The 11,912-nt window shown below is 41.8% G+C and overlaps 1 protein-coding gene across 1 annotated transcript; it reads left to right on the forward strand.

The window, feature by feature from the left end:
- Window positions 1-464: 464 nt before the first annotated feature.
- DPPA2 (developmental pluripotency associated 2) lies at window positions 465-10,526 on the forward strand. The gene is made up of 7 exons (XM_055316031.1): window positions 465-494; window positions 2,554-2,698; window positions 4,474-4,640; window positions 4,732-4,797; window positions 5,581-5,827; window positions 7,583-7,778; window positions 10,418-10,526. Exons 1-7 carry the CDS (start codon window positions 465-467, stop codon window positions 10,524-10,526), a joined length of 960 nt encoding a protein of 319 aa, XP_055172006.1.
- Window positions 10,527-11,912: the final 1,386 nt, after the last annotated feature.

Below are 11,912 nucleotides of genomic sequence, written 5' to 3' on the forward strand. Positions count from 1 at the left end.
GATCCCAGGACCCCAGGATCGCAACCTGAGCCAAAGGCAGATGCTCAACCACGGAGCCACCCAGGTGCCCCTATTATTATTATTTTAAGTAAATTCTACCTCTAACATGGGCTCCAACTCACAGACTAAGAGATGAAGAGTCACATGCTCTATCCACAGAGCCAGGCGCCCCTAAAAAAATCTTTAAAGTGTATTAAAATGCATTAGGAGTGACATTAATTACCCAATAACTCAACTGTCATATAATGGACAAGATGGTGTAAAAGTGATGAAATCATCACACATTCAGATAGTGTGGGAGGGGAAAAAGAGGAGGAAGGAAAGCAGCTCTTCTGGGAAACAGGAAGTAGAAAGAGACATTTGCTTATAAAAGGAGAAATTAGACTGGAAGCCCTCAGGTGAAAAGGATTGGAGGGCCCAAGTCCTGACCTTGCTGGCTCTGCCTTCCCCTGAGCGTCCTGGAAATGGAGGACTCCACTTACGACAATGAGCAGGTAAGTTTAGTTTAGACAGAATGAATCTTCCCACAGATTTCCTTTTCAAAGCCCTTCTACAAGCTCTCTAATGTTTTCTTCTCACCACAAATCTTCGCTTCTGGGTGTAAAGAAATCTCCCATCTTGGAGTCTCCCCTCTTTGCCAGTGGATTATTTTCTTGCACAGGTTGGGGTGCGGAATGTGTCTGAGTTGAGAGTGGAAAGGGCCAAGATTGCCCTTCCTGGGGCCAAGATTGCCTTTCACCTGGGGTGAAAGTAAGAGATCCTTTCTGTAGAAAGACGTGTTGGTAGCTGAACATGCGAAAAGCATCAAGTGAAGAGCAATGATAAAGAGAGTGAGAAAAGGTAGTGTGGGGAGGTGAGAAAGTGCAGTGACCAATTTGGTTTCTGTCCTCCGGGAGTGTGTCCTACTCCCAAATAAAGTTATATGATAATGGGCGAGTTACAGCGCAGCTCAGTGTCCCTGCTTATCTCTAGAGTGGGGTAATATTCCCCCGATGACTTGGGGTGAATGTGTGTGGGAGTGCTCTGAGAGTGTTACACAGGGGTGCCTGGTGGGCTCAGTCTCTGGAGCCTGTGACCCCTCCATCTTAGGGTTCTAAGTTCGAGCCCCCTGGGGGCATGGAGATGACTTAATAATCAAATTAAAAAAAAAGAAGAAAGAAAGAAAAAGTGTTCTACATATGCAGGATGAGAGTGAGCAGTTGGAAGCCACTGAAGAGACTGCATGTGGAAAGGGTGTGGCCCCTTGGTTCCACTTGGTTCTTCTGAGAAGAAAGTATTGCACTAGGGCTGGAATGGACTTTATTCACCACATTTGGGTGGAAACTTAAGCATAAAATACTCTATGACATTGTTCCTTTAATTTTTGAGACTCAGTGACCTAATTTGTAAAAATAGGAACACTGACACTACTATAAATGTGCCATGAAGATTAAATGAGAAAATACAGAAAGCACCTAGCACCCAGCGTGTGTACTATACAAAAACTCGTAAATATGTTAGTTCCTTCCTACTTATCATTAAATTAGGTCATTAAGAGAGCTTTGACTGCCCACTCTGTGCTGCGCACTGCATGTGTTGCTGTGATTGCAACAGAGTAAAATATGTATCTGCTCCCTTCAGGTCATGGAGCTGAAATAAAGCCAGTCTGGCGGGAGCTCAGAAAGCTCAGGGGTCGTGACAGGAATGACAGGTAAAGGTCGGACTCCAGAAATTTGTAGGTCACGCAAGGGAGTTTTGTCTTTAACCTGAATAGCAATGATAAGCCATTGAAGTGTTCCTTTTAAGCTGGAGAGCAATCTGCAGAAAGAATGGTGTCAGAATGGAGTTTGGAATGATAGGAAATTATTGCATCTACCAGTGAGAGTGGATAATGGCTGGAATTGGGAATCGTCGGGAATCATGAAAGATGGGAAGGCAGGAACACATTCCATCTAGATTGAGCAGATAAAATGCAAGTACTTGTTTGAGCTGAGGGAGCGGAAGGCCTCGAGGAAGATGGTTTCCCCAAACTCAGGGCGTATCCTTTTTTTTTTTTTTTTAAAGATTTTATTCATGAGAGACAGAGAGAGAGGGAGGCAGAGACAGAGGGAGAAGCAGGCTCCATACATGGAGCCTGATGTGGGACTCGATCCTGGGTCTCCAGGATCACGCCGTGGGCTGAAGGCGGGCACCAACCCGCTGAGCCACCCGGGCTGCCCATGGCGTATCCTATACACCCACCTATAAATCTACTTTTGTCTATTTCCTCATTGTTTCTCTTATCATCTAAAAATAAATTTTAAAAAATCTTTTAAAATAATCTCTATGTCCAACATGGGCCTCGAATTCAACCCCGATATCAAAAGTCACACACTTCGTGGACTGAGCCAGCCAGGCACCCCTCTTTCTCTTATCAAATAAATGGTCTGCTAATCAATATCAAATTCAAAGAATCGTGTGAGTCTTCTCTCCAGCAACCTATTGGTTTCTGAGTTTATTAATCGTGCTTTGAAGGTAAGCAGTTTAGTTGCATGGCATCAGATGAGAATCCACAATTGACCCTTACCTTTCCAGAATTTCTCTGAGGAGGCATTAGAGGAAGAAAGTGTGATTCTCACATTGGTTCCAGTTAATGAAGAACTTAATGAAGAACAAATGGAACCAAGTGTTTCTTCAACTTCAGAAGTCAGTCTGAAGATGCCTGGGTCAAGCAATAAAGGTATGAGGGCAGAGATTGCTCAGTTTACTGCTCCCCCAGTGCCGGTAAGCCCAGGAAAATGATTTTTCTTTCGTATCCTTGACTGTACAACATCTCTTAAATCTTACCTTGATTACCTGTGGTAAGAAAGTCCTCTAACTACTACACTTCTCATCTGTAGTTACCATGCCTTGCCTTTTAAGACACAAAATATAGGCATGTGGAGTGCCTTGGACAGAGCGTGGTTCTTATAGTCAGCTAGATATGAATTCAAATTCCCAACTCATGAAGCTTAATCTTGTTTTCGTTTTGGTTGAAACATACTTCACATATCTCTTGTAAAGATGAAGTGGTATTTTCCAGCTTTGAGATATAATCAGCATATAACTTTGTGTAATCTTAACGTGTACGACGTGATGGTTGATTTACATTTATATTGCAAAATAATTGCCAAAAAAAGGTAAATTAGAATATCCATCCTCACACAGTTCCCTACCCTTCACCCTACTCCACAGTAAGAACATTTAAATATTTATTCTCAGTGACTTTATTTATTTATTGAGAGAGAGAGAGAGAGAGAGAAAGAGAGAGCATGCGTGCCTGAGTGAGCACATGGTAGGGGGTGGGAGGTGGGCAGAAGGAGAGGGAGAGAGAATCTTAAGCAGGCTCCATGCTCAGTGCAGAGCCTGCTGCGGGACTCAATCTCAGGGCCCTGAGATCATGAGCTGTAATCAAGAGTTGGACACTTAACCCATTGAACCTCCCAGTTGCCCCTGCTCTCAGCAACTTTAAAACACACAGCATAATATTGTTAAGAATAATCACTATGCTGTGCATTAGATCCCAAAACTTTTTCATCATATAGCTGAAAATCTGTACCCTTTGATCCACATCTTCTCAAATTAGTATTTTGCTTGGTAAGCAATTACTGATCAAATATCTAGGAGATCTTAATGTCCTGACCTTTTGAATCTGTTCTTAGTGCTTCACATAAAGGCATCAAATAAGTATTTTCGGAATGATTTTATTTTTGGGCCAAGAGGGGGAAATGGTTTCCCCAAACTCAAAGCATATCCCATACACCCACCTGTGAATCTACTTTTGTCCATCCAGGACTTCATTGCAATGTACAGTGACAGGTTACACCTAAGCAGAATCAGGTGAAATGGGGGTGCTGCTGAGGAAAATGAGGTAGGCTGGTGGAATGCAGGACCATGGGTAGTTGGGTGGTTTCTTTGATTTCTCTAGGGACAGCTAGGATTTTTGGTCCAAAATCTAGACATTTTAGATTAGCAATACAATATATTGTTCTATCCAAGGGTATGTGGGTGGCTGCAAAAATCAAGTTGCTAAATGTAGTTTAAAAAACACAGGATTTAGAGCAGCCCGGGTGGCTCAGCGGTTTAGTGCCGCCTTCAGCCCAGGGCCTGATCCTAGAGACCCAGGATGGAGTCCCACGTCTGGCTCCCTGCATGGGGCCTGCTTCTCCCTCTGGCTGTGTCTCTGCCTCTCTCTCTGTATCTCTCATGAATAAATAAATAAAATCTTCAAAAAAAAACATAGGATTTAGAATTTCAAAATGTAGGTTTGATTTCCAGGTCTGCCATTTTAATGGAGATGTGATCTTGGGTGAGTCCTTTAATTACAGAATCTATTACTTTATTTCTGATAGAGGAAAGATATTTGGGGTGTATGTGTGTATGCAAATTGGGTTGTAAGGAATTAGAAAGAACTCTGTCAAATTGTAATCTTAAAAATATTAAGTTATTACTACTTGCATTTCCTTCTTTTCGCAGTTTGTCATCCTCATATAAGTGAACGATTCAAGTTTTGTCCAAAACATAGTTGGTGTTGTAGTACACCAGCCCCTCCTTTGCCAGCCACTTTGCCTCCTGTTAATAAAGTACATTGGGACATTTTGCGGAACTGGTGCCAACAACTGAATTTGAGTACCCATGGCCGGGTGAGTACCCTGGTGCGAAACTGAAGCACAGAGCAAGTGTGGGAAGCTTTGTCAATTTGTAATTTTCTTTCTCCCCTCTTAATTTCCTTAGAAAATAGAGGTTTATCTGAGGCTCCAGAAACATGCTTACTCTGAAACAAACCAGGAGTGTGACAATGTAAAGGTGAGTGCTTATTGTGAATTGTTCCTTCTATCTCATCATCCCCATATATGTTGTATCTCTAAGGCAAGATTTCTCAATCAGGGCTATTGATATTTTGGATAAAGAAGACACTGTATATATAATACAAAGGAATATTACTCTGCCGTAAAAAATGAAATACTGCCATTTACAATGATATGGATGGACCCAGAGAGTAAACAGACTCATAGAAAAAGGGAACAATCTGGAGGTACCCTGAGGAGGAGAGGTGTGGGGGGATGGACAAAATAAAGGACAGGAATTAAAAGGCACTAACTTCCAGTTATGAAGCAAGTAAGACATGGGATGCAATGTCCAGCATAGGGCATATAGTCAGTAATATTATAACAACTTTGTATGGTGACAGATGGTGGGTAGACTTAATGGTGATCACTTGGTAATGTATGTAAATGTCGAATCATTATGTTGTACACCTGAAACTAATATAATATGGTATGCAAACTACACTTCAATTGGAAAATAAAAAGCCTATTGATATTTTGGGCCAAATAATTTATTTTGGTGAGGGGACTGTCTGGTGCACTTTAGGCCTAAACATCCCTGGCCTCTACACACTAAACATCATTGGCAACCCCCTCTGCTTTTCCCACTCAACTACTCTGTTTTAACAGTCAAAAATTCCTCCTGGTTGCTCTAAGGGAACTAACAATCTTAAATCTTACCTACACTTACCACACATGGGTCAATGTTTAGGGCAGTAGCACTTTGCTGAATACTCACTATGAATCCCATTTGTAGACTATTCCTGAAACACCACCAGAGGCTAAATCGGAGTCATGTTTGGCAAAATGCAAGATGGTGGCCAAGATTTGGAAATGTAAGAGAGAGAGAGGCAGGGGGATTAATACAGTCAAAGTGGTAACTTCGGCACAAGAAGGCATGTTGGCAGCATGGTCAAGAATTGCTGCAAGAGCCAGTCAATCCAAGTCTGTGAATTCACGTTCCATTCCTGCTTCTGTTGAGACCTTTCTGCTGCAAGCATCTGGTAAGATCAACCTTAAAAGAGTGAGCAGTGGGGTATCTCTACTCAGTAGAGCATGCAAACTCTTGATCTAATGGCTCATGAGTTCGAGTCCTCCAGTGGGTGTGGAACCTATGTTAAAAAAAAAAAAAAGAGTGCTATTCCAGAGAGAAGGTTAAATTTTAGTAGTCCCCTACTGAAAGGGAGTAAAAGGGAAAGAGTTACAAATATTGTAGATTGGATATTAGATTTATATAAGAGTTATCTTTCCATTTACCGGTAGTCAAGTTTTGCATGGACCAATGTCTAAGCTAGATGATTAAGTTGTAATCCTTTTTCACCATAAACAGAAGTTCTGGGTGGGAAGAAAGCATAATCTGATAATGTATCCTGATTGACAAAATGACGGTTGCAACTCTTCTGCTTCATAGAATAATTCTGAGACTTACAAAATACAATTTGACACATTAAAAGTGGGCAGTAATCACTGAAATGTTTGGGGCCCCTGCCCTCTTAAAGGATCTTGAGAGTAACTCAGCCCCACTTTTGGCCAGCTCCTGCTCCTGTGGGTCACAATTCTCTTCAACTCCAGCAGACCCCACCTCAGGCTGGCACAAAGTCCTCCTCCTCTTTTTGGTTTGAAATCTTTCCCCATCCACCCCATTACCAGAAGTGTCCTGGATTTTTTTTTTCATTTTAACTATAGGGCTGTTGTTCATTCACAAGAAATCCAGCCAAAAGGATTTCACAGGGAGCTGAAACTGACCTACTGTGGGCTCCCCATGCTGCACTCCCTTCTGTGAGGAGGCGGGCACTGTGTAGCCACAAAGCTGTCTCTGGAGGACTGCTCTCCCAAAAATGACACTTCTTTCCAAATTTCATTAATGTGCCATATGAGGTAGTATCATCTCACACGCTAACTCAGCCTTTCAGCTCCTCTTCATTCAGCAGTAATTAAGCACCTACTGTGATCCGGGAGTGTGCCTAGCCTTCATGTACTGCGCTAAACACACATAATTTCAACTCTTAGCTTACAGTCTGAATGGAGAGATATTTAAGCTCCCAAGGACTGTTCCTCTCAATTTTTTTTACTTTTTTATTTTTATTTTTTTAGATTCTATTTATTTGAGAGAGAGCACGAGTAGAGGGGACAGACGAGGAACAGAGAGAGATGTAGAAGCAGACTCCCCACTGAGCAGGGAACCCGACACAGTACTCTCAGGACCTGGGGTTATGACCTGAGCCGAAGGCAGTTGTTTAACTGACTGAGCCACCCAGGTGCTCTGTTCATTAGACTTCTAAACAAAGATCGTCTTGCCTGTTTTGTGTAGTTGGGGCAGTGCAGTGTAATGGTTGGGCAAATGGACTGTGAATCAGAATATCTAGATTGAAGTCTTGGCTCGGGGAAAATTATGATATTTAACAAGATAAGCTACAGTTACCATGCCTGTAAATAAAAGTAAATAGAAGGTAAATATCAATAATGCTCTTTTTTTTTAAATAATGCTCTTAAGAATAAATGTATTTATGCATGTAAACCACTCAGCAAAATCTTCCACACAGAATAACCATTCCAAAAAGTTAATTATTATCCCTTGTGGCATATAATTTGCGAAGTCAGATTCTATCTAGTGTCTTTGGGGTACCTTTTTCATACTTTTCATTCAGTTGATTCATTGATAGAATGTAAGAGCAAAACTGAGAGTGACTTCCTAGGAGGTTGGGGTAGGGTGCTCTTACTTGATTTTCGCTGTTTATATTTGCTTCTCTTTCCCTCAGGTGTCAGGTGGTGTGTGGTCCACGGCAGACCTCTCCTTGCAGACACACAAGGTTGGGTTCGCCTGCAGTTTCATGCAGGTCAGGCCTGGGTGCCTGACACTCCCAAAAGGATGATCTCTCTCTTCCTGTTACCTGCCTGCACTTTCCCATCTCCAGGCCTAGAAGATAATATGTTATGCCCTGAATGTGCTAAAAGGTAACCCTTAGTATTTTTCTAAGTATGGTACACAGAAAAGGAGATATCTGGATAAGTTTATGAATAATTTAGTAGGAGAAGGCAAGAGGGCAATATGCTGTTTTCTTAATTTGCCATTAGATCAGGCAAAAATAGGGAGCAGAAAACTTAATGTAGTGGATTAGAACTCGGATAAATGTGGCTGCTTCTTAGAAACCTTAGCAAAGAATCTAAGTTAGGACTTTAACTGCCTCAATTTTAGAGACATGTTTTAAGAAGAAAAAAAAAAAGACTTAAGAATTCACATGTCAGATACTTTACTGAGGACATACAAATTAGTAAGACAAAAATCCATGGAGCACTCTAATGAAAAGGAGTAAGAGATGCTATGAAAATGTGTGGGTAGTACCTATATTGGAGTAGCTTGGGGAACCTTCCCAAGGGATTGCATGTCCTGGGGAAGAGCCTACCATTTGGAAAGTAATAATTAGGGCAGTCTAGTAGTGGAAACAGCCCATACAAATACATGGAAGTGAAAGAACATGACATATTTAGAAATTGCAAATAGGTCAATATGTTTGAAGCTTATACTGATAAATAAATGGAGGAGGAAGGAGCTGACCATCGCAAGTTTGTTCGTCTGTTTTCAAGCTTTATATCTTTTAAAAAATATATTTTATTTACTTATACACAGAGAGAGGCAGAGACACAGGCAGAGGGAGAAGCAGGCTCCCTGCAGAGAGCCCGATGGGACTCAAACCCAGGACTCCAGGATCAGGCCCTGAGCCAAAGGCAGATGCTCAACCGCTGAGCCACCCAGGCATCCCTCAAGCTTTATATCTATATAAAAGGTCTCATTATCCTGTGGCTCTTAATTTCACTTTTGGGACATGGACTCCTTTGAGAATATAACTGCACACTCACTATCCAGGGAAATACACACTAGGCATACACATATGCCCTGCTTTAGATTTTTACATAGACCATAGCCGCCTTAATGTTTGAGTACAAAACTCAGCTTTTGACAATGGAATTGGAGGTGATAATGACATGAGTGTGAAAGGAAACTAAGGCTTTTTTTAGGAAGGGGATTGAAATCTTGGAACAGAAACTAAAGAGACTACTATAATAATTATAGAAAGAGGTACACCTGGGTGGCTCAGTCAGTCAAGCATCTGCCTTCGACTCAGGTCATGATCTCAGGGTCCTGGGATTGAGTCCCATATTAGGCTCCGTACTAAGCAGGGAATCTGCTTCTCCCTTTGCCACTGCCCCCCGCTTATGCTCTTTCTCAATTGAATACAATTTTTAAATAAAATAATAATTCTGGAAAGATACAATCTATGAGCTTGGCAAAGAATTTAAAGAAGAATGGAACAAACTTAAGAGATGCAGGAGTACAGGAGCAGTTGTTATCTTGTTAGATGGAAGAGTCCACATTTCAGTGTGAGTTCAGTGGCCAAGAATGTGATACATGGGACATGATGGTCATGGGTCTAGCATTCCAGGAGAAGTGTAGGTTAGAGAGAAACAGATTTGGGTCTTTGCCATATAAATAGTGCATAGGAGTATGTAGAGGAAAGAACCCAAAAGAGAAGCAGCATACGAATGGCAGGCAAGCAATGGAGACCAAAAAGTAGAAGTAAGGCTGAGAGAGAAGTGAAAAAAGGAGCTAATGGACAGAGTTTCAGAAGGAGATGGTTGGTGAGATGGCCCTGTAAGACTATGGTTAATGCAGTGCTGTTGGGAATGTGAGTTTAGGACACACAGAAAAAGGTGGCCTTTTTGTGAATATATTGAAAGAGGCTATGGACACAAAATAGGGTGATTTCAAGTTGCAGTAGAACATGTGAAGAACTAGGAACAGGACCTGTTAATCTCTTCTACCTGGGTGGAGAATGAGACAGTAGTTGAGGTGGTAATATTAAGGAAGCTTTTTGCTTCCATCCTTCCTTTTCTCCCTTCCTTGCTTTCTTCTTTTGTTTCTTTATATTTATAAATGGGAAACCCATGATTGAGTCTGAATAGAGAAGGGGATATGGGAAGAAGCTACAGGAAGAAAATGGAAGGTATAAAGGAAGTGGAACTGGGGTGCCTGGCTGGCTCAGTCAATAGAGTGTATTACTCTTGATCTCGGGTTTGCGTGTTTGAGCCACACGTTGTGTGTAGACATTACTTTATATAAATAAATACATTTTAAAGATAAATAAAGGAGCTGGATCTACTTGTAGTGTATAGACTATAAGCCCTCATCATAGTAAGTGGACAATTGTGTTTCTTTCTTTGCCACAATCTCTTTAACCCACCATCCTTGGGTGGTGGGGTAAATTACTAAGGAACCCCAGAAGTGAATTCCTTATTGCAGTTGGGTGTGGAATGGTCTTTTTTGTTTTGTTTTGTTTTGTTTTGTTTTTTAAGATTATTTATGTATTTGAAAGAGAGCAGAGCTAGTAAGAACACAAGAGGGGGAGTGGCAGTCGGAGAGGGAGAAGCAGGCTCCTCACTGAGCAGGGAGCCTGATGTGGGACTCGGTCCCAGGCCCTGAGGTGATGACCCAAGCCAAAGGCAGACGCCCAACTGACTGAGCCACCCAGGAACCCCTGGAATGGTCTATCTTACTCTAACAATTTTTCAAAATTCTTTTCTGAATTTCTTTATAGAAATAAGAAGATGATGAAAAGATTAATTGCACTGGAGAAGGAAAGGCGACCTCGTTTGAACACATCAACACCATTCCCTTTGAATGGGCCATATCTTGATACAGAATAAATGGTTGAGAGTCCAGAGCCACCCCTGAATTGCATCCCAGTGTTTGCTGCGCTCTGTCCTAGCCAGCCTCAGCATCGCTTGATAACCTTGAGTGTGGATGTGAATGTCTGGATTCTGTACTTGAGGCTTGCCAAGAAGTGACTGCTACTCCTGCTTCAAGTACTTAGTCCTATAGAGTATAACTTAGTTCTGTTTTAATTAATAGATTTTTGAAAGTTTTAGGTTTTCAGAAAAATTGAACAGAAAGTGCAGAGCTCTGAAATAACTGCTCCAACTCCTTCCCCTACTGTCAGCAGCCTGCACCAGAGTGGTGCAGTTGTTGAACCTACATCGACTTACCATTATCACCCAAAGCCCATAGTTTACAACAGGGTTCACTCTGGGACTCCTGGGTGGCTCAGCAGTTGAGCATCCTGCCTTTGGCTCAGGGCATGGTCCCAGGGTCCCAGGGTCCTAGGATCGAGTCCCACATTGGGCTCCCTGCATGAAGCCTGCTTCTCCCTCTGCCTGTGTCTCTGCCTCTGTCTCTGTGTCTCTCATGAGTAAATAAATTAAATCTTAAAAAAAAAACACACAAACAGGGTTCACTTTGGTGTTGAACAGTCTATGGGCTTTGACAAGTATATATATCTATTTTTTTATTTTTTATTGATGTTCAATTTGCCAACATATAGAATAACACCTAGTGCTCATCCCATCAAGTGCTCCCCTCAGTGCCCATCACCCCTTTGACAAGTATATAATGACACCTATTCCACCATTATAGTGTCCTCAAAATAGCTTCCCTGCTCTAAAATTTTCATGTTCCGTCTGTTCAACATTCTTCCCTCCAACTCCTTACCACTCCATAGCTTTGCCTTTTCTAGAGTGTCATACATTTGGACTCAAATGGTAGCCTTTTCAGACTGGGTGATTTCACAGCAATATGCGTTTAAGATTACTCCTTTTCATGACTTAATATCCCACTTCTTAGTCCTGAATAGTCCATTTGTCTGCATGCACCTTAGTTTGCTTATTCATTCCCATATTAAGTCATCCAGGCTGCTTCCACCTTTTGGCAATTATGAATAAAGTTGCTACAGGGATGCCTGGGTGGCTCAGTGGTTGAGCATCTGCCTTTGGCTCAGGTCATGATCCCAGGGTCCTGGGATCGAGTTCAGCATCAGGCTCCCCATGGGGATCCTGCTTCTCCCTCTGCCTGTGTCTCTCCCTTTCTCTGTGTGTCTCTCATGAATAAACAAAATCTTTAAAAAAAAACTGCTAACATTCGTGTACAGGTTGTTTTGCAGGCATAACATTTTCAACTTATAAATGCCTATCAGCATGATTCCTGGATCATGGGGTAAAGGTATGTTTAGTTTTATAAGGAACTGCTGAACTGTCTCC

Source organism: Nyctereutes procyonoides, unplaced genomic scaffold, assembly GCF_905146905.1.
Source record: "Nyctereutes procyonoides isolate TBG_1078 unplaced genomic scaffold, NYPRO_anot_genome, whole genome shotgun sequence".
Classification (NCBI taxonomy): domain Eukaryota; kingdom Metazoa; phylum Chordata; class Mammalia; order Carnivora; family Canidae; genus Nyctereutes; species Nyctereutes procyonoides.

What these genes read in the sequence shown, in the direction of transcription:
- DPPA2 (XM_055316031.1), top strand. Translation starts at nt 465, where the DNA reads ATGGAGGACTCCACTTACGACAATGAGCAG. An exon ending in CCACTTACGACAATGAGCAG is followed by an intron (nt 495 to 2,553) that starts GTAAGTTTAGTT and finishes TTACCTTTCCAG; the next exon opens with AATTTCTCTGAGGAGGCATT. An exon ending in GCCTGGGTCAAGCAATAAAG is followed by an intron (nt 2,699 to 4,473) that starts GTATGAGGGCAG and finishes TTCTTTTCGCAG; the next exon opens with TTTGTCATCCTCATATAAGT.